General features: G+C 47.1%; 1 protein-coding gene across 2 annotated transcripts in view; it reads right to left on the bottom strand.

The window, feature by feature from the left end:
- Positions 1-10,252: 10,252 nt before the first annotated feature.
- Positions 10,253-23,288, bottom strand: part of NOTUM (notum, palmitoleoyl-protein carboxylesterase) — a 179,306-nt gene continuing 166,270 nt past the window's right edge. For both annotated transcript variants that reach the window (XM_069655311.1, XM_069655310.1), the window contains exon 11: positions 10,253-22,134. In XM_069655311.1, coding sequence (XP_069511412.1) covers positions 21,828-22,134 — 307 coding nt within the window. In that variant the 3' untranslated portion in view covers positions 10,253-21,827. The remainder of the gene's footprint in view (positions 22,135-23,288) is intronic.

Below are 23,288 nucleotides of genomic sequence, written 5' to 3' on the forward strand. Positions count from 1 at the left end.
TGCTAGTGATATAACATCCCTGATACTCTGATAAAACATATGCATGTCTTTCTTTAAAAACACACACATAATTATTTATCAAAATCCGAGTGTTATTTTAGGCCTTTGCAAAGGGTTTAAAAGGTTCCCTCTTATTTGGTGAGGGAAGGATTTTGATTATGTTTGCTGCCTCTTATCCCCGACTCCCTGCTGCTTCTTTCTATCCATCAGAATTTAATTATTTGTGGGTTGAAGGAACATTGTAGGGGTAAACCTTAACTTGGGCGCCATCTATCCCAATTCAAAAAGTGCTCCTATTCAATTGTGCTTTGGTTATGTTCATGTAGAAGGTTAACCAAGTGTAGTTCAGTAGTTTTTATTGCAATCATCACCCCATTGGTGATTGCTGCCCAATGTTAAAATGTGTGTTATTTTTGTGAATTCTAAAAATAAAATAAATATTGTATTTTCACCAACCGGCCTGGTTCATGGTCCATTGTGACCCGGGGTACTTGTAAAAGGGGGTGCGAGACGGGTCGGGTATCGGCTCAATTTGAATTAATTGAAATGAAAGAAAAGGCATTTCTATTGAGCGCCACATCCCAGGATAAGACCAAGTGTCCTGGTCCGGTGTCTGATACCCGATTGGTATCCTTAACAGTGAGATGCCTTTTTTTCTGGCCACAGATACACATCCCTGAAGTCTACTGAAGCCAGGAAATCTGTTAGTTGAATTATAGATTGTAAGGTCACCACCTTATAACAGAGCGGTGTAGTCTTTCGGTTTGTACAGGTCTGTACATCCCAGATTGTTTCTGGACCAGGATAAGATGGAGGAGGTGCCTAGCACCTCCTCCTGGGTTGTTACCAAAATGGATGCCCTGATCAGGTAGCATAAGAACAGAGGAGGGATGTTGCCAGTTTTTGGAGGAAATTCCAATAAGTCAACATACTAACTCTTCTATGAGCTGGGCACCCACCGAAGAGGATCACCAATGAGTAAAGAAGTCCTTGACTCAACTTCTGACTTGTCCATGAACAACCCCAAAAACGGGATAGTCAAGATTTCTACTTGGGTTAGTACTGCCAGGAAGCAAAGGCAGCTGGAGCGGGTTGGAGCCGGTATGAAATTGGGGCCCCGACCTCAACCTCTGCTGTGAAGGGGCCTTTTGCCATTGAATACTTGCAGCTTGCCTGAAGCTCCTTGGGGTGAAAAGTTACTGCGTGCCACCTGGTGAAAGGGGTAAATCATCTTTAATTCATAGAATTCTTCATACGAGCCTCAAATTGGGCCCCAAAGACCTTTTATCCTTGAAAGGGGAGCTGGAGAGGTTTTGGTTTGAATCCATCTTGCATCCATATTTGGGAACAACTGACTAAGGCTTATTTTGCCGAGGTAGAGAGTTGGGAAAAGGTCACATCAGAGAGCAACCTGCAGTGTTTCATTTTTATCATCATTGCTGAGGGATCATTTTGGTCTTGTAAGACCGCAAACAGTTGCTTCAAGTTCCGGATCAAGGATTTGGCAATGTACATAGCTTGGGTGCCAGTCCTGATGTAAGGAGTCGAAAATGCGTTTTTTACATCCACATATATTTGTTTTGTACTCGGCATCAACAGGAGCATTCTCAGATGGTGTCAATGTCTGAATTAAGAGATTGCAGGGAGGTGAATCTATTTAGGCTAGCGGTGTAAATGCGGATGCAAAACCAATCCGGGAGTAATGTCGCACAACAAAACATGCAAGGGCATTCAGCTCTCATTAACTGATCACGTACAGCCTTACCAGTGGTGTTCCATTTCCCTAAAAGATATTATGCTTCAGGGTATGATGGGGTGGGGAAAGAATACAGTGGGTCTATCCATGGAACGTTCTAAAATAGCGGTCGGTTGTTCCCTCTGGTGGTATCTGCCCTTTTTTTCCAGGTGTTTCGGGCACTGCTCTGTATTTCCTTACAGCCACAGCCACAGGGATAGTAATCATTCTTTGAAATGTATCCCTCTCTACAGTTACCATTGCAGCAGGGTGGGGTGAGGGGATAAGTTAGAGTAAGATGGAGATGTCAAGGAACAGGAGGTGCATAAAAGCATGTCTCTATATGATTGCACTTTTCAGCATATTTGCATGATATTCCTGCGTGCTTCAAATGTACTTGTAAGTGTAGTAGAATGAGCTAGTATTATGAAACTGCGTAACAATGCCAACTCTGAAATGCCACAAGAGACGGCATTACTGGGTCAAGTGCATGGTGCAATTTGTATGCAATCAATCACTGCACCAGCCCAGTAGTCTAAGTCCTTGTCCTGTGACTCTACTTCTGGTACAATTCTCATTTGGGAGGAGCGCATCGATGGGGGTAGGCCCATCATATGACCCACAGTACTGATTTTTGGGTGTAGCTATGGTGAGCTGTGAGAACTCCCAATCGTGTTAGGTCATGGGAAGGAGCCACTAGGGATTGGGATGTTCTGTTCGCTACCCAACGTGATTCCCAAAGGGTGGAAAGAGTGGGATCCTGCAGGCTGGCCAACCCCACCAAGGTGCTATATATCCCTGCTTCTCAAAACACCAAGATAATAAGGAGAGATTTATGAACAAGACCCAGAATAGAACGCTCAGGCAACCTTGCCAACTACTAGCTCTTTATCCAGAAGCAAGTTGGAGCACGATATAGTAACTGCATCCCCTGTTAGACCCGTTGTTGGTACTGAAAGAACCAATCGGAAACCAACCAGCATATTTTGAAAACATGCGCATGAGAAACAAAATATGTCTAGAATTTACAAAAATAAGTGTTTGAATTACCACAGTCCACGCAGCTGGGTGGAGCTGAAGCTAGAAGCCACGGAGCACCATCTGGTACACATTGAATGGCAGACGCCCATTCAGGCATTAGAGGAATTCCAAGATGGCGCCAATGCTGTACGTCACAGTTGTAGACATGTAAGGAACAGCTGAGGGAAATCTCCCAATGAATCGATGCAAGAGACCCATGCAAAAAGGACCCATACAGGAGGGTGACGTCCACCTGAAATGGACCCTAAATGAAGTGAGAGAAATACCCATTGAAATAAAGGCTGTGGAACCCCGGGTCTACGGGAGACCTACTGTGAAAGCGGATGAAACCCAAGACATGCAAGACCTATTATGAATGTAAAATTTAACTTGAGGTCGGGGAGAAACCTGAGGTTCATAAGGAATGGGTTCCATGTGATTACAACGAAAACAGAAAGAACAAAAACTTTTTTCACAACCCTAAAATTAACGGAAAATGCAGAATGTTCTTTTTTTTTATTGGGGGATGCCTCCCTATTTTCCCCCCAGCCTCGTTTCCCTAGGTCCATAAACCCACCCCAACCCCGGCACGACCAGTTCCAACCCCCACTGACCCGTTTTATTCCCTTAGCCCACTGCCCCTATATATTTGAAATTAAAAGATTCAGTATTTTTCGCTATTTTAGGGTTGTTTAAAAAGTTGTTTGTGATTCCTAATTAATTAGTTATTACTGTATACCAAGGAACAAGTTACTTACCTGTAACTGTTGTTCTCCAGCATGGGTCTGTCATGGGTTCACATGTTCATGAATATTCCACGTCGCGAAGGGTTGGAAATCCTCGGTAAAGAAAAAAATTATTTTCAGTTTCACTTCTGAACGTTCTTTCTCCTAACGACCAATCACTGGTCTCTGGGTCATACTGCCCCCAGCCAATGACTGCCCTCTACCTAAGCCCCTCCTCTGGCAGCCATCTTCAGATTTGGTAGCACGTAAAGTGGCAGTAGGACCAAGAGAAGAGCTGCAGAGGGGCAGGCGGGAGGGTTCCCATGTGAATCCATACCAGACCCATGCTGGATAACAACAGTTACAGGTAAGTAACTTGTTCCTTCCCCAGCATGGGGTCTGGCATGGATTGAAATGCTCATGAATAACCATGGGAGGTGGCAAGGCTTAACATTAAGAATCTCAACATTAAGCATCTCTTATCTCCTCAACAGGCTCACCTTCAGGCGAATAGGTTGCGACTCTGGACTCCTCCCTGGAATCCCTGTCGATGCAGTAGAACTTCGTGAAGGTGTGCGTCGACCTCCATGTAGCAGCCATGCAGATGTCCAGCAGGAGCACATCAGACCGGAATGCCGTAGTTGCAGCGATCGCTCTGGTCGAGTGGGCTGTCGGACAGCCAGGCAACGGTCGGTTTGCCAACTGGTGACAATGGGTTATGCAGCCGGAGAACCACCTGGAGATGGAAGCCTTGGAGAGGGCCTTCCCATGGTTCACAGGGCCAAAGTTCACAAAAAGTTGCAACGTCTTCCGGAAACCCTTCGTGCAGTCCACAAAGAACTTCAGCGCTCTAGCCACATCCAGCGAGTGCAAAGTCCTCTCAGCCGGCAACAAAGGCGTCGGGAAAAATACAGGCAACACCAAGGGCTTGTTTAGATGAACGTCCGACGGCAAATTGGGCATGAAGGAGGGGTGCATCCGTAGCACCACCCTTGTATCATGGAATGTCAAATAAGGTGGTTTACAAGAGAGGAACTGGATCTCTCCCACTTGTCGTGCGGAGGCGATGGTCACCAGAAAAGCTGTTTTCCACAACAAAACTTTCCGTGGTGCCGAATGCATAGGTTCGAAATGGAGGACCCATGAGCCTAGTCAGCACCACATTGAGCTCCCACGCCAGGGCCTGAGCCTTCACTGACGGGAACGAGCAAAATTGTGCTTTGACGAACTCCTTGACCAATCGATGCGACCATAAGGATGATCTTCCAGGAGATCTGGTTTAGTGGGAGATAGCCGCCAGATGAACTTTAATGAAGCATGGGCCAGTCCTGCCTTGGCCAATGGCAACAAATATGGAAGCACCAGCGGAGCAGTGACTCGTAGAGGGTCGATCTTCTGAGTACGGCACCAAACGGCAAACCTCTTCCACTTGTGCCCGTAACATATGAGAGTAGACGAAGCTCTGGCCTTGGCGAGCACCTCCTTACAGTCCTCTGGGAGATCGTAGCCCCCAAACTCTAGTGCTGCAGGAGCGAGGAAGTCAGGTTCAGCGATCCTGGGTCATGGAGCAGAATCGCATCTCCTTCCCTGGAGAGAAGATCAGCGACCGCCGGAAGCTTGACTGGAGGGGACGCTGACATGTCCAGAAGGTACGGGTACCATACCTGTGTCGGGCACGCCGGTGCAATGAGGATCATCCTGCACCAGGACCGCCTGAGTTGATTGACTAGTCGAAGAAGTAATGGCAACAGAGGGAACGCATACAGGAACATGCCATCCCAGGGGAAAGAGAATGCATCCCCCAGGCTCCCCGGCTGGGGAAACCTGCTGTCGAACCTCCGGCACTTGGTGTTCATCGGTGTCGCAAACAGATCGATCTGGGGATTACCCCATCTGCGGAACAGGTGATCCACTTGGTCCTGCCGAAGTTCCAACTCATGGCACGAGTGCAGCTCCCTGCTGAGAGAGTCATCGACGGTGTTCTTCACTCCTGCCAGATGAAACGGGATGAGGAACATCCCCTGGGCTACAGATCAGTGCCAAAAGTCCTGCGCCTCTTTGGAGAGCGCCGGGGATCCGGTTCCCCCCACCCTGCTTCCGGATGTCGAACATCGTGGTGGTGTTGTCTGTGAAAACCCGTACCACCTTGCCCTTGAGGGACAGAATAAAGGACTTGAGGGTCCAAAACACTGTCCTGAGCTCCAACACGTTGATGTGCAACGTCTTCTCCTCCAGTAGCCAGAGGCCTCTTGCATGAAGACTTCCGATGTGCGCTCCCCATCCTTCCAGGGAGGCGTCCGTTGGTACCGTCTCCTGAGGAGTTGGGGTCTGGATTGGGGTCTGGAAATCCGCACCTGCGGACAGAAGTGCGCCCTCCCCCAGCACCGTATCGATCGATCGAACAAAACCCTCGTCGAGTGTGATCTTGTCCTCGAAGCTTCCCGACACTTGTATCCAACGGGCATCGAAGAACTCCTGCAGCGGATGCATCCGTAGTCTGCACAGTCGAATTAGGTATATGCATGACGACATCATGCCGAGTAGGGACTAGATGGACCTCACCCTTGCGACCTTCAGGGCCAACAGCCATTGAACCTTGCCCAAGATGGCCGCTATCCTCTTCTCCGACAGAGACGCCAGGCACGACTCTGTGTTGAGTCGGGATCCCAGAAACCGCACGTCCTGGGATGGAATCAATCAGGACTTTGCATAGTTCACCGAGAACCCCAGATCAGTCAGGAGTTGGACGGTCCTCGCTGTGTGTTCGACGGCGATGTCCTTTAAGCTTGCCTGGATGAGCTAGTCGTCCAGGTAAGGGTACACGTGGATCCCTCGTAGGCGCAGCTGCGCCGCCACCCGTGCCAGGCACTTGGTGAACACTCTTGGCACTGACTTTAGTCCGAAAGGAAGGGCCTTGAACTGGTAGTGTTGTCCTTGAGCCACGAAGCGCAGATACTTGCAGTGGTGCTTGTGTATGGGGGATGTGAAAATAGGCATCTTCCAAGTCCAGCGACGATAGAAAATCCCCCTCTTCCAGCTGCCCTAGCACATGCTGAAGAGTCACCATCTGAAATTTTTTGAGACTTGATGTATTTGTTCAGGCGTCAGAGTTCCAGGATGGGCCTCCAATCGCCGGACTTCTTTTTGACAAGGTAGTAACGAGTTTACTCAAGCCCCGGAGTCTCTTTGGGACAAGCTCTATCGCACCCTTTCTTAGCATGACCCGCACCTCCAGCAGCAGCTGAGGGACGTGATTTTCCCGACGGGTCACTGGTGGTATACGGGGACACTTCAGTTGGAACTTTAGGATGTATCCGTGGGTGAGAGCATCCAGGACCCAACGGTCGGTGGAGATGGTCTTCCGCACACTGACGAAGTTCGCCAGCTGGCCTCCCACCGGGGTGCACGGGTGGGGGCCCGACTCCACAGCCAGTTCAGTCCTGTTTTGACATTGATGTGCAGCCTTGGGGGCCTTGGTAATGACGACGTCCACCTCCAGACTTGGCACGGCCCCTGTAGGTCTCCTGGGCCGATGAGCGGGAGGGTTGACAGTAGGACGAAGCACCTCCTCCGAATCCTTTACAAGAACCTTGGGATTTGCCTCCAGAAGTCCGAAAGGACGGCCGCCGTTGCTGAAGCGTGCCCAAAGCACAAGCCGTCTCAGTGTCCGCCTTGATGGCCTGAAGAGAATCGTCCACCTTCTTCCCGAACAAATTGTCCCTGTCGAAGGGCATGTCCCACACCCTCAACTGAATATCCTGGTGGAAATTAGTGGCCATCAACCAGCCCCGCCGACGAAGGCAAACGCTGTTGCCCATTTGGTAGAATCCTGTGTTGGCAATGTCCGGGGCCACTGTAATGGCATTGTCTGTAGCCACCTCGCCTTCCTGTAGGATCTCCAATGCCTCCGCCCTCTGGTCGTCGGGAAAGAAGTCCAGGTCGGGGACCATCTTAAACCAAAGTTCTCGTAACACGCCACGATGGGGAGGGCGTTAGCGGCCTTGATGGTCGTCGGTGCAGACATGATAACACTTCGCCCCATGGCATCCAATTTCTTCCCCTCTCCATGAGGGGGGGAGCCGCTGATGAGGAGGAGCCCGAAAACATCTTCTTGGCCACCGCCAAAACCACAGAGTCTGGCGACGACTGGGACTGTTAGCAGCACCGGCACCCTGTATTTCTTCTCATAACGGTCCCTCTTTGCCAGAGCCGAGGAAGGGTTCTTCATGAGGGACAACCCCTTGTCCCAAATCATCCAATAGCGGGATCGATACCACAGTCTTCCTCTTCACCCTTTAGCGCTGGTATAGGAAACCTTCTTTCTTCTCCTCCAGGACGAGCTGGAATAGCTCCGAGGACCTGGAGATCATGGCGTCGGGTGGTGAAGGTCTGGCAGGTGGAGATGGGAGATCCCCCAAACCACCGCTGTCTGTGCCAGTGCCTGCCCTCCCTGTCTCTGGGTCTGTCTCATCCTTCGGGGGGGGGAGAGGGAGGCGAAGGGTGGAACAGAGGAGGGGCGTGAACTCTCCTCCTCTTGGATGGTGCTTCCGGCGCTGCAGGAGGGGCTGCCGGCGCAAGAGGCATCCTTGTCCGGATCTCCGAGCACAGGGTATGCAGAGCCGTAAGAATGTCCACCGAGATATCCCCAGATGATTGCTGAAGTGGTGGAGGTGATGGAGACGAGGGCTTTTGCGGCTTAGGTTGTTCCTCCGCATCATCGCCGCCCTGCTGCTCCTAGTCACCCTCGTCGTCACCCTCGTCAGGATCCCTCCCATAGGGCCTACTCTCAATGCCTCGTCCCTCGTGGAGAATCGGGAGGTCGGTGAGCTCCTCTTCTGAGGAGATGTCCATGCCCTGGAGGGCCACCATGCCCCCCCTTCTCCGAACAAGGGAGACGGTTTCAGGGAAATGATGGGCATCCCCTTCTCCGGCATCTTTTCGATGGGCTGCAGGCAGAGATACTCTCGCCTTTGGGGCCATATCCTGCGGATCCGCCACTGCGGCCTTCACGAAGGATGCCACCATTTCGTCGGTGGACGGTCGGGCCTTCGTCTGATGCACCTGGGACTTTACGGTCTTTGCCGAGTCCGCAGCCTTCGCCCCCTCCCCCTTAGCCTTCTCTGCAGGGCCAGGCTGGGTCTTCTCCAAGAGCTTGGCCATTTGGTCCGACTTCCTCTTCTTCGAAGATCCTGAGCGTTGGCTCGTGGTCGAAGGCGCTGGAGACGCTGTACTCACCCTGGCCGGCGAGGAACCTGTCGCAACGGTGCTCCCAGAGGCAGTGGACTCCCAGTGCTTAGCCTTATGTTGGTCCCCCCTGAGAAGGGCGTCCTCAAAGGTCTTAGAAGACCGCTCACCTTTCTTCTTCTGGGCAAGGGGGGGGCATGCTGCCGGGACTCACCCAGAGCAGGGGCCTTGGCCTGCAGCCACTCGTTGAAGCCCTTGCGCCGATCGGTCCGTGTACGGGGAACCATCTCCTGACAACCCGCACAGTCATCTTCCATGTGCGTCGTGTCCGAGTGCAGGCAGTAAAGGCACAGGGAATGTCCGTCGTCCGAAAAGACATTCCATAGGTTGTAGCCAGGGCAAACCTAGAAGAGGCGCACTGAGTCCTTCTCATCCGCCATGTCCACGCGGTGTAGGCCTTCAAGAAGCTTCTGGAATCCTCCTAAGAGAAACTCGATGAAAAATCGCTCTTGAGGGGCGCTGAAGAATCCAAAAATGTGCCCAAGTTAATCGGAAGATGGATCAATGGATCTTGAGGCTCGATTGACTGAAAATCGAGAGCAAAACTCTTAAAAAAAAAAAAAAAAAGAAAATCGCAAAACGCAGTAAAAGCTTGAGTACTATAGTACGAGGACTCCCAACACTTGAACGTGTGGTAAAAATCTGAAGATGGCTGCCAGAGGAGGGGCTTAGGTAGAGGGCAGTATGACCCAGAGACCAGTGATTGGTTGTTAGGAGAAAGACAGCTCAGAAGTGAAACAGCCTGACGACGGGGAACATTCATGATCATGTGACCTCATGCTGGAAAAGGAATGTTATGTGAAGCCTAGTGCACACTAAAGAAAGCAGAGGCTGAGGGAAAGTTTAAAAGACAGAACCCGATATAAGGAACTGAAGAATCTGACATAAAGGGGAGGTCTTTGGAGAGCTGGTGAAAGCAGGAAGATTGGATGAGAGACCAGGCGTTTGAAAGACTATGGCAGCTAGGGAGCTAAACACTAATTAAGATGAAGGTTTGGAACTTTCTGTAGGCCACATGATTTGAACATTACTTTGTAGAATGGGGTGCCCGAAGGAGGAGTAAGGATTTATGAGACTAGGTTAATAACTTTATGATTTAGGCCCTGATCTCTGAAGGTGCTGAACAGCAAAGGAAAGCCCCACTGTGTGGGAATCCATCTCTGACATGGTTTACTATTGTTGAACCACACCTATGTCATGCTCAGCCGTCCTGTGAGCTACGACTGTGCCATATGAAATATAAACTTCCACATTATTCCACACAATAAGAATATCCCACATTGTAGCACCATTGTGACAGGCCCTGAATTCTCAGCCGTTCAGTGAACAGGTAAGTGAGGAAAAGAGATCTTGCTCTGCCTTTTGGCATCTTAGTTAGAGTCACAAACTACCTTTCACAACACAACAATGCACACCACTGTGGTGTTAAACGCATCCTTCACAGAAGTTATGTTTTATCAGTATGTCAATGCGTTAGGCAATAGAATACCTTTTCCTTCGGTGTAAAAAGCACTACATATACGGTGAATTTCAAATTTGCAAAATATTATTTATTTTAAAAACACCACAGAAACTTTATATAAAACACTGACAGTAGGTTAGGCAATAAAATACAAAAGAAGAAAGTTACAAAATCTTAGGTAAGCTTCAGCGACTGATTGTGTCAAAGAGGAACAAAGGATCACTGCTCCAGTGAAAGCCTATCTTCACATACAGATATTTCAATTGTGAGCCTTGAAGCTCTCCACCTACTTAGGTTTACCTTGCGCTGGATCCATGGTGAGTGGGCACCTACTTTCTGGCTGAAAGGATCTTGGCCATGATCACTGCTTTTGCGTGAATTGACTTCTTGCCAGTTTTTTATATATATTTTTTTTTAATATTAACACAATTGTTAAACCAAGAAGATGGTATAATTGTCCCACAACCTCCAGTTTCAATGAGAGTCCCACCTGCTTCACAACAAAATAATGTGGCCGTCTTAGTATGTGAAAATGCACGGTTATCTTCCTAACCAACATCCTAATTCATATTAGGGCCGCTGATTCCCCTTTTGACAACGAACTTGAAATTCACCAAATTAGCGAAAATGCCCAAGTCCAACACCCTTTAAAAGAAGCAGTAACAATGACCTGGCTTTGCAAATGTAGATATTCCTGCGTGCTTCAAATTTACTTGCAAGTACAGTAGAATGTGCTAGTATTTTGAAACTGCCTAACTATTCCAACTCTGAAATGCCACAAGAGACGGCATTACTGGGTCAAGTGCACGGTGCAATTTGTATGCAATCAATCACTGCACCAGCCCAGTAGTCTAAGTCCTTGTCCTGTGATTACTTCCGGTACAATTCTCATTTGGGAGGAGCGCATCAATGGGGGTAGGCCCATTATATGACCCACAGTACTGATTTATGGGTGTAGCTATGGTGAGCTGTGAACTCCCCATCGTGTTAGGTCATGGGAAGGAGCCACTAGGGATTGGGATGTTCTGTTCGCTACCCAACCGGATTCCCAAAGGGGGGAAAGAGTGGGATCCTGCAGGCTGGCCACCCCCAGCAAGGTGCTATATATCCCTGCTTCTCAAAACACCAAGATAATAAGGAGAGATTTATGAACAAGACCCAGAATAGAACGCTCAGGCAACCTTGCCAACTACTGCCTCTTTATTCAGAAGCAAGTTGGAGCATGATATAGTAACTGCATCCCCTGTTGGACCCGTTGTTGGTACTGAAAGAACCAATCAGAAACCAACCAGCATATTTTGAAAACATGCGCATGAGAAACAAAATATGTCTAGAATTTACAAAAATAAGTGTTTGAATTACCACAGTCCACGCAGCTGGGTGGAGCTGAAGCTAGAAGCCACGGAGCACCATCTGGTACACATTGAATGGCACAGACGCCCATTCAGGCATTAGAGGAATTCCAAGATGGCGCCAATGCTGTACGCCACAGTTGTAGACATGGAAGGAACAGCTGAGGGAAATCTCCCAATGAATGTATGGGTCCTTTTGCAAGAGACCATGTAAAAAGGACCCATACAGGAGGGTGACGTCCACCTGAAATGGACCCTAAATGAAGGGAGAGAAATACCCATTGAACCCATTGGGGGTTTTACAAAAGAAATCTATCCCTCTATATTTGTGAAGCCAGCAATATTGGATTTGCCAATGCTCATAAATCATAGACATGGCGGTTTGGGAGTCTCTTAATAATGCATGAAGCTCCCACTCCATCATATCTGCATGTATTAACCACACACACAGTAGCAGCCATAGACCTAGTAATAATAATAATTATCAAAACAAACAACCAAACAATCCAATGAAGCAGAAAGGTGGAAAACAACGTGCCATGCAGCAGAGAAACACAAAATCTTAAAAGCAACATTCAACAACTCTGCTCATCTTAAACAATTCCACTCACTTCTACTAAATAGCTGCCACCAGAACATGACAGAATAGCTGATCTAACACAAGGGCCGCTCTAATATTTAGCTTTAAGAGCTCTGGCAGGAAACTAAAAGTCTCTCTGGGTCAGACCAAGAAAGGATGGTATTGAGGCCCAAAGAGCCTGTCCTGTAGGAAGCATGGGGTGCTGGAAGGCTCGGTCTGTGGTGTCCCAATTATGTTTTGGTTGTTTTGTAGCCTATAGTAGATCTGGCCAGGTTTAAGGGGCTTTTCTGGATATCTCGAAGTATGAAAATGTCTTAGCAAAAATAGCTTAACACCAAATTTCCTAAAGTGACGGAATAGTGCTTGGGTTGGCAGCTTTTTTATTTTCCCCCCTTCAGGCATAATTATAATTTACCAATTTGTTTGCCAAAGTGGGAATTGAGGGATTGGAAAGGCTGGTTCGAAATGTACCTCTTTTTGCTCGATTTCACACCGGCGGGCATTCAGCGCTCCCTCGAGGGACCCACCTCTTATTTGAGCAGGAATAGCTTGGTAATTAACCCTTCCAAATCTTTATCAATGGTTATAACTAGTAAAATGAGTAAGAAACACTATTTCTGGACAATTAATAATGAACGAATTAAAGAGGTTGTCTCCCTGCGTTATTTACAACTGACTTTCACAGTGAAAAATGCCCTGATCAAACAAAAGAGGAGAATGAAGGATAAGGCAAGGGCATGCATCTCTCTGATAAGATCAATTAAGTATAGGTTGTGAACCTTCTCTCTTACTTTTAGTCAAATTTTATCAAGGGAAAATGTCAATGATTGTATTGTATGGGACGGAGTTGATTCAATTCAATAGAAAAACACACTTTGACATTATTGAAGGCCTCATTTGGTGACATGTTCTCGCTTTACCAAAATCTGTACTGTATGGAAAGCCCTGATCTGGCTTTTATTCTCGGCGAAAAGCTGTGGAAAAATGCTAAATTATATATATATATATATATATACATATATATATATATATATATAAAATATAGGACTGCAGAACTTTATAAAAAAGCTGTAAAAGGTTCATAGAAACAGCTGATGTAAATATAGGATACAGTGAAAAAAAGATTTCAAGATGGGACAAAATTGTGAACAGTGAAGAACTACTAAGACTGAAACTGTATAGTAATAGATCTCTTTGGAACATCACCAGTCCCAATACAAAATGATATCTAATGAAATTTCCATTGCAGGCATATAGAGCTTGGTTCATGAAGTTTCGGTTAAACTGCCTTCCTACACTCAAGGTTATGGGTCCACAATGGAATATCCCATGAGAATGAAGATCTTGTTGACTTTGTATTGTAGGATGCACAGAATCCCTCTTTCATGTTTTTATGGAATGTGAAGCAACTGTAGCCGCCAGAATAAAGCACTTGGGTCCATTCATACATTCTACCTCCAGAATAATGACACCTGACCTGTGGAATAGGTTAATGAATGAAATGCATCCGATTTTGGTACTTGCGCTAGTGAGATTTTTAATGGATATGTTTATAAAATTGAAATCAATAGAGAACAAAGGGGAGGAAATGTTACAACAAATATGTGGTAATGTTCAATGAGTTACCTTCCTCTTCTTTTTAAATGCCCGATTACAATTAGTTCTCCCGTTAATTAAGTATAATGATTTTAGATGTTTGTTTGTTGAGCTAATGACATGGATCTTTTTAACTATGGTTTATGAAGGTTTATATGCGTTTTATTTTTGTTTCTTTGTGCTTTGTACAATAAACACAAAAAAATGATGAATAAAAAAATAAAAAACAAATCAGGGTTGTAGAAAAATTATGGCAGGAGAAAAGAAATGGGTCGGGCATTGGTTTTCTCACTGATTAGAAGATGGGACCCATAAAATTAAACTGTGCAATATTAAAATATTAGGAATATTTGCGTAAGCGGGATATTGTGGTTAGCGCAACTACATTTTGATATTTCCTATTGTTTTTTTTTGTTAACATAGAACCTTTCCTGTGTCCAGCAGGTGCTGTAAAGATCTAGGCCGACATCATACTTTGTTCGGTGAAATACTCACCAAGTACCATCCCAATATTGCTCTGGTATGCAGATGTTCCCGGTGCTTAAGCAGCATGATGTGAGAAAGCAAGAACATTTCTGTACATTTTCAATGAGGGTAAAACACAGACGAACTACACGCATGGGCACCTATCATATTGCTTTCATCCATTAGCGAAAGACATTGATGCTGAAGTGAGAAGTAGATGAAATAAAATGAACTCATTACAAGTTTGGCGGTAGCCTTTCCGATAAATCCGGCATGCTGCCACCAAACTTGCGATTTTTTTCTGTTTTCTGGCACCCGCGAATGGGCAATTACCAGGTCATTACAGCCCTGCCGGACCCGGTAATTGCCCATTCGCAGGCGCCGGAATGAAATTCAGAATGGTGCCAGTGCATCCAACATGCTCTGCTCGCGGGTGCCGGTAAGCCCGCCAGGTCAGACCTGGTGGCGGGAAGGCACCCGCGAGCAGAACTCGTAGTTTGCCGGACTGGTAACCACGGTACCAGCAAGCTTACCGGCACTATTGTTACCGGACCAGCAAACTTATAAGGAGGCCCATTGCTCCTATGAGTTGTCTGGGTGTTCCAATTTATCGATTTGCACAAGCCAGAGTCTACAACCTTTCACTTTCCGGGTGTCTTAGAGAACGACTCACGATTGTGCACCATTGACTGTTTAGAGCAGAGGTCTTCAAACTGTGGGGGGCGCCCCCCAGGGGGGCGCTGCCGCATCACGGGGGGGGGGGGGGGCAGAGCCCAGCACGAAACGTAAAAAAAAAAAGATTGGAGGAAATGGGAAGGGGCAGCTCACATGGTCAGACTGGATCATAAAACGGTCTTGGGCACCAATGAAAAAATGGCAAGCAGTTGCAAATGGATATTCAGTCCTTTAGTCACAGACTGTTTGAATAGTACCCAAAGGGTTGTTTTCTGTTCAAATGTAAACAAATTGTGATATTTAAAGAATATTTATTCAGCAACAATGGTCAAAACTACTTGCTGCATATTGAAGTAACTCCTCAAACTGGCCCACATTGGCCAAAAAAAGTGGCCCATTTTGACAGGCCTACACTAGCATTTTCCATTTTTGGACGGTCATCGCCCTATATGCCGGCTCATCCATAATGGGTGAGGGGGGTGTCCACGCACTGGCCACCTCACCCATTTTTCCAGCTGAGGGAGTGCTCCTGGGCTGGCTGAACTATCAAAGGGAAACACTGTTTGCCTTTGACAGTTTATTTCCCCAGCCGCCCATGATCACTGAGCCATGCAACGCTGGGGGCGTTTTGCTTCGCCAGTCTTGCATAGCTCATTGGAAATGCTGGCTGGAGCACTGCATGTATGTGCGAAGGGGTGCGAAGGGGTGCTCCTGCGCCTCCTCGCACATACGGGCAGAGCAACCTGGAGCGGGGCATTTTAGCAACCACGCGCAGGCTCCTGCAGAAGGTACGTTTATGGCGATTTATTTTTTATTTAAATGTGTATGGATGTGTGTATGCTTGTGTTATGGGACTGTGGTGTGACCAGGATAGGCGGCAGCACTGGGATAGTGGTGGGAGTAGGGTGGGAGTAGGGTGGGGAGAGCCCAGGGTCTGTACTGAGAGTAGGGTGCAGTGACGGCAGTGACGGCACTCAAAAGTTCATAGTGATTTCTACATACTGTCCATCTGACACTTTGGGGGGCCCGGCCTGCCCAAACTTTGCTCAGGGGGGACCCAGGCCAAAAAGGTTTGAAGACCACTGGTTTAGAGTGTACAGGTGTTTTAATCCAAAACACTGGGAAAGCCAAATGGTGCAGCCCTCTGACCCAATCATTCTGAACCAGGCCTTGGAACCTTTTTATTCATCTTTAAGGGCTGGTGATGTTCGCCCCCCTTGCAGGTAAACCAGGAGTCAAAATGCTTTGCCAATTTGGGGAGCCAGTGTTGTTGCATCTCTTTGGAAAGTTGCGACAAAATCTGTTAATATAGAGTTTGGCAAATGGCCGCTTCTGTATGATCGCTCGTGGTGCATCCCTTTAAACCTACTTATTCTGCATGATCAGCTGATACAGTTGTCCTATTTCAGGACTTTTGCATCCCTGAAATATTCTGTCTTCTTCCCAAATGTTCAAACTAGCTCTTACAAACCATTTTTGGGACACCTCCCATATATCTTGTACCAGACCTAAGTGTATTATTCCCATCTCTTTTGGTCGATTTTTGTCTTTTTCTGCCTGAATTGTCCCTCACATCCCTTACGAGGGAGCTAACCTTTCCTTATAGACCTACCCCTTTTACCCATTTTACCCATTGGGTTTTCTTCTCATCTCACTAAAATAAAATGTTTAAGGAGTTTTACTAATTTTTAGACATTTGTGGGGTACACTGGGTAGACCCCCTGCATCCAAGATAAGACCGTTGATAGATCCAATTGTTCCACCAATGCTGGAATACATGCCACCAGTTATTCGTGCTTTTTTTTTAGACTGCCTATAGATAAAATAACAAAATCCTAACTGGTGGCAAGTGTGAAAACAGGAGCCACAAAGATATAGATAACCCCCACAGGTTTTCCCTTAGCCCAACTTAACTCCAAGAGTCTTTAATTTGGCTACTAGGGGTAGAACAGTTTAATCCACCCATAGCTTTGGTGGATCGAGACAACACCAGATCCCTCTTCTGCCCCAGATTGAGAAGCTGTGTTCAAAAGACCTGCCAAGCAGAAGGCCCATTCGCCCAAACCACTATGCAGGGAAGCGCCATTGTAGCCCTGCCTCGTCAACCCACGTCACACTCCACCATAGAAAACATCACAAGTACATATTAATGGGAGGAGTTACAAAACTGTTCTTGAACCCACCAACACAAACATGTGTTTGAAAAGCATTATACTATACATACCCTTACTAATCTCGACCACCTCACCCCTTTTAACTTTGCTCATAAGAATGGACGCCTTGGAAGAGTGTCAAAACAACCAGTTCATACATACATAGGCACTGCATCTCACTAGTAAAAATTAGCATACCTTACGGTACATTGTGTGTTCAGTACAGACCTAAACCTCCTCCGCCCCCCACCCCCAGGGTATTTTCCAATGTAGGAAGAAAGCAGTCTGACAAAGGGGATTGGACAAAGTGCATTTAAGGAAAAGGTGAAGTAGAGGGCCTTTCGTAGGCTGTCCAAGCAAACAACACTCACAAAATCTTTACAAGAGGTAGAGTGAATGTACAGCCAAGGAGAAAGTGGGTCCAACATGACAATGCGGACTGCTCGAAATCGAGCCTTTCTGCATGCCTGACGTAAAGACTCTGCTCTAGGCTTTTCTGGCTAATGCGATGCCTGACTTTATTGACATTTCCGGAATGGTGCACAAACAGAATTTCTGCAATTTGCTTATAACTCAACCACCATAGTCTGCATTTGTTACATGAAGTTTTTAAAGTATGTTCGGTTCAGTTATTATTAATACAAGATCGACATTCAGCATGTTGGCTTGCCCTTGATCTGGTGCTGTGCATGGGCGGAGAAAAGGTCATGAGAATCTGCTGGCAGTCAGCACAGAGGACTGGAGTTAACATTTTGATACAGGAAGTCAAATTCCAAGCCTACAAATTTGGAAGTAATTTATTTTTTAAAAACTATAAATACTTTCTTGCTTAAAATATTGTGTGTAAAGGACTTAAGGAAAAATGAAGTTATTAGTCAAGAGAAAGGCCTCCTGCCTTCTATTTTTATGTCTTTGAAGAAAAGGGAGCCAAAGTTGCAATTGGATTTCCAACTATGCTCACAGGGAGTGTTGTACAAGGGAAATACAAAGAAACCACAGCATGTACAGAAATCCTTCTGCGGCTTGCCACTCGAAGTCCTACTTTAAGCACATTGTGATCTAAGCAAGTCTTTCACTCCCCGACTTAAAATGTGAATTTTTTTTTCCAGGATTCAGAAACATCCAAAAATGGCTTAACTGAAGCACCGGTCAGTCTCTTAGTACTGAGTATTCAGCAGCAATACTCCAACAGCAAAGAAAGCCTTCACCACAGGAACCTCGTGCATCACAAAGCGCCCCCTAGTACCTAAGAGAGTAGGTATGCGCAATGTATTCTCCTAGCAGGGTTCAGTGGGGTCCTTTACAATCTGATCAGTGACCCACATACAGGTTATCAGAGGTCATGGACGTTAAGATAAGACAAGGACTTTGCGACACACAAAGTCGCCCTTCAGCAGTTTACTTTTTTAGGCACTGAAAATACAAGTTTATTTATAGCATGTAACAACACACTGTGATATACATTCGTCTGTGATATTAGTTCCTCCACATGATAGGAGGGACAGTCCCATGGGCTGTAAGGCCGCACAATGTCAAGAAAAGGTGGGTAAGCGGCACAGGTGAGGAAGATGGGTGAGCGACAAAGATGGGCATGGGGATGCTAAGGGGCAGCTGGCCAACATGGAAGGCAAGTGATAATAAAGGCCAGGGATGTCTAGACGCAGTGATGAATGAGTCGCAAAGAGCAATGGCAGCAGTGAGGTGGAGTGGGAGAAGGCTATGAGCGCGGAGGGAAGTCAAGCAGTGACGGTGGCTAAGAAAGAAGCAGGGGGAAGAGCACACAATAGAAAAGGAAAGGGAGTCAGAAAGGACAGTGGGGGGGAAAGAGGTGTAGCAGATGAAAGCCTGGGGGAAGTACGAAAGGTGAGGGGGAAGAAAACAAGAGACTTTTCAATGAGAAGGGGGCATAGGAACAGGAGCTCAGTGAAGCAGGTGAAGGCTGGGTGTAGCAGGGAAAGATATAGGGCAGCATGTGTAGAGAAAGTGACAATAGGAAGGAGGGAGACCATATGGAGGAATAAAATGCCAGTGGGGAGTCTGAGATGCAACACTGTGTGTAGTGCAGCTCGCACAGCAGGTGGTGATGGTGAAACAAGCAGCGTAGATGGAAACAGGCAGTGAGAGAAGAGCACAGCGTAGCAGAAGAAGGGCCAACAGCATTTCTAGTGTGAATGTAAGTGAAGAGCCGTTTGGTGAGGGTTGCCAGGTAGCAAGGAAGGTGTGGAGTGAATAGGAAGAGATGGTACACCAGGGAATATGCAAATAGAAATGTGGGGATATGCAAATAGGAAAGTGGTGCAAGGCAAGTGGAGTGATGGAAAGCATGGGGTAGTGATGGAAGGGCACAGGGACAGATAAGGATGATGGGTACTGGGTAGAGAGAATGGTAGAGCAAGGTGTGAGGACAGTAGTTGACAGAAAGGGACAGATGGGGTGCTTGCTGAAATCTTGGAATGGTGAACAGGGGCTCAGCAATGGTATGAAGTGAGTGTCTGCAGAAGGGAAGGAGAGGATCACAATTGTGGGTTCCAGAAGCCTGCTTATGTGAGCAGCAGAGAGGGGCAGAGGGCTCCATCTCAAGTGAGGCATGCAGTCTGAACACTATCATATAAATACAATTTACACAATAATAAAATAAATAAAATCCTGTCGCCGTGGCAGCAGCAAGGCAAGGGCGGCATGTCCTTCATTCTTTAAAAAAATATGTTACAAAACAATATACTTTTCCTTATATTTCTTAAATTTTAGTAATAAAAAAACTCTATAAAAGCAGCCCTCAGTCAGAAGAGGTATGGGTATCCTTTGGAGGTGGCTCGTCAAGTCCTTAACTGCCCATTGAGACTTACGAAGGGAGCGCAAGTATTTACCTCCCTCCACTGCAACTGGACATAGCAAAATACAGCCCGTTTCAGAAAAGCAAGTCAAGGTGGGAGAACTATATGTGTTTGGGTTCTTTGTGAAGCACTAGCAATCACATGGAGTGCACTGTTCGTGAAGGCGAAGAAATCAGTAAGCAGTTTCCCTCATATTTTGGGTTTCAAAAGTGACTGAATGCATGGTTCAAGACTTGTAAATGGCCCTTCAAGGGCCACCTTTTTCTTCATGATGGCCTCAGGTCATGGAAGGGAGATCGCTAGGTTTTCAGGGTAACCGTTGCTGGTTTCTTTATAGCAAGTCAGCCATAACTGGGCGAGTAGCACCCTGCAATTTTGAATAAAGAGTTGCCAGTGCTGGACAAGAATCACTTTTTCATGGAAGTGTTGCCTGGAGTGTTGACCAAGGATGGTTCCGCAAGTGTCCCAGGTGGTCTTGCTTTTGATGGAGGTCTTGCTGAAAACGAAATCTTATGTGAAGAAGGGAGGGGGCGGGTTCGTTTTCCGTCTCCCTGGGCTGGGCCAATTACCATCCTCGGATTGCGTATCTGAGAGTGAACACCAACATGCTCTTGCTTGGTTTTGAATGTTTCAGCTGTCCGGGCATCACCTGCTAAAGGTTTAGTTCACTGTGCACTGGCTCACCACAGTCGCAAAAACAGAATCCAAAACGTCAAAGAGCAGCAGGGTTATGAACTGTGCGCTAGACGCATGAAAGTTAAGAATGTTCGATTACTGCCAGTAAAAGGCATTTTCCTATTGCACCCTGAGTAAGGAGGCCAATTCCTTTCACTGCATATATGCAAATCCTGACCTAGTGTAGAGATACAAATCCCAGTACAAACAGCAAGGAGTTAATGTGGAGGTTACCGAGAAGAGTCCGCATGGATCTGTTGGAGGCTACCAGAGAGTGGGTTTGGAGGCTTGACAAAATAGGGCTCATGGGCACCATACCTGGGTTTAGAGCAGAGAAGGGGCTTCTTATTACAACAATGTATCCAGCTTTGGTGAGAGGTTCTGATGGCTGGAGCAGAGGCTTAGACTGAAAGCTCATGAGGTCACAGGTCTGAGGATGAACTACAAAGGTCTATGGGCTGTTGGCATAGGATGGAGGAGACACTCTTGAGAAGAGGACAACTGTTTCCTCAGAGGGTGCCATTTTGCTCATGCGCTTCTCTCCCAGTGTCGCCCCTTGCTTGGAACCATTAGAATGTCCATCCCCCCACAGTAAACTTATCACCTTTGCCCAGTCATAAGCCTTGCCCTGCTATCCAGTGCCACCTGCCCATGCTGCAGTCCTTTGGAACAACTTCATGGTCCATCCTCATTGCTTCTGTCATCTAGTCACCCATTGCTGGCTACCCTAACCCTTGACATAAGAGTCTGGCTCTGGTGCCCTATATCATGTCACCCTCATAACTGTGCCAAAAGGTGTTCCTTCATGGTGCTTCCACCCCACTCCTCTTTGCTCCCCCATCACGACCAATGCCTGGAGGACCAATCTCGACTCTTGCACCTTTTCCGATTTCCAGGTTTCCTGGTCTTGCTCCCAGGTGCTCCAGCCTCACAGATGCTATAGTCATTGGGGACCTACCACCTACATTGTAAACAGTGGATCCCCCCCATTTAAGTCCAAGATATGCAACAGCTCTGAATACCCTTAAAGCTTAAGTTCAACGACATGTTGCCTTCCAGTGTTTTGCTCATGACTGTGCACCCGTCTCTTGGTGTCCCAGTACCTTCTCCCTGGGTTCCAGGTGCCTTGGTACCTCCCAATCAATGCCCCTGTCCCATCCTTCATGTAGATATTGCGTGGGCCCACGTAGCAGCTGCTGATACGCATGCCCATGAACTCCATGGTCTTCTTCCCTCCCCTCTGGGCCCTCTTTCCCTAGTGCCTCCTCAGTGCCCTGGTGCCCATCCCCGGTGTACACACCACCACGCCTCCTAGCTACCGCTGCTCAGCATGCCCAGAAGTTTGTTGGGCTCCATGCCCTGCTGCTGGGCCATCTTTTGTACATCAAAGCCCAGGTGCATCAGGAACTGGACGGCATTCATCTCTTGCCCAGTGAACTGATCCCGTATGGTGGGGCAGGAGGGGTTGCAATGGGGCCACGGGCAGCTGTCCACCAGGTGTGTGGGGCACCCCTTGAGGGGTGCTCGCCCGTTCTTGTTGCTGTCGTGAAGGCTTCTGTCCCAGCAGTGCAGGGCCCTTGGCAAAGACGTGCCTTTCACTTGAATATCCATCCAATGGCTGTGAAATAAAAGAAAAAAAGCATGGGTCAGAGACATCCAGGGGTCAATGGTGTGAAGTAGAATTAGAGAATCGGAAAAAAGCAGGGGCCAGAGAGAGTTGTGCAGATGGGAGCAGGAGAGTGGAGCAGTAGAAAAATAAAGAAGCAAATGTGAGGCACGAGCGAGACGGGATGATGATGCCTTGCGAGGTCTTTAAAAAAAAGACAGTTATTTAGAAGAGGTAGGCCATAGGTAGAGGTGCTAAGGGGAGAGATGGAGCTAAAGAAAGCAGTAGAGAGAGGGAATGGAAAACGGGGAGAGCAAAAGTAGGTGTGTGTGTGTGTGTGTGTGTGTGTGTGTGTGTGGGGGGTGTGTGTGTGTGTGTGTGTTTTTTCATCCCGTTGCCGCATAGTAGATTTCAGATAAAATATTTTCGCAAAATGCAGCCATCCAGGCCTTTTGGAAAGAACCCAGTATAAATGTATGATGCATGATGAAGGACTTCTAAACACAACCTTATAATGCACTGCTCGAAAAACCAATACATATTTTTCACGCAGCTATTATCTCTGCTTTCTCGCCATTGGGCAGTACTCAAGCAGATACCTTTAAGAGATTAAAAAAACCTTCCCAGAAGCCGAAAGATAGGTGGTGCCGCCGACTATAAGGATCAGCCACGCCACATCCAAGATCCGCCGCATTTTCCCTTTGTTACTCTGTCTTCTCTTCCCATATACAATCCTTTCTCCTCAGCCACCCGGTAACATTATTGAAAGGTTCATTCACGCTTTAATAGGAACCTCTGGATTTCTCTCTTAGTACTCCTTTACTTTGGCATTTCTTGTGCCACAAGATAATAAAAACAAAGCTTTTCAAAAACACTGCACAAATACCTTGACATACCTCTGCCACCTCACCTGGTCTACACTTTTAAATAGACAGGAAATAAGCAGAAGTACATATATGCTAAAGAGGGGGTTGGGGTGGTGGGGGGTGCAGGGACATGCCTTAATATGGTTCCAGAGATTTCACCAAGCTAAAGGAATAAATAGGGGGAGGGTCACGCAGGAGAAGAGGGACCTGAGGAGGTAATGGGAGTGGGTACATATGAGCCCTGATAGATGTTAGGCAAGATTGTATGCAGTACCCTTTGGGTGCACTACAATAACCTTG

This window comes from Ambystoma mexicanum, chromosome 3q, assembly GCF_040938575.1.
Source record: "Ambystoma mexicanum isolate Mex_15411 chromosome 3q, UKY_AmexF1_1, whole genome shotgun sequence".
NCBI classification, from domain to species: Eukaryota; Metazoa; Chordata; class Amphibia; order Caudata; family Ambystomatidae; genus Ambystoma; species Ambystoma mexicanum.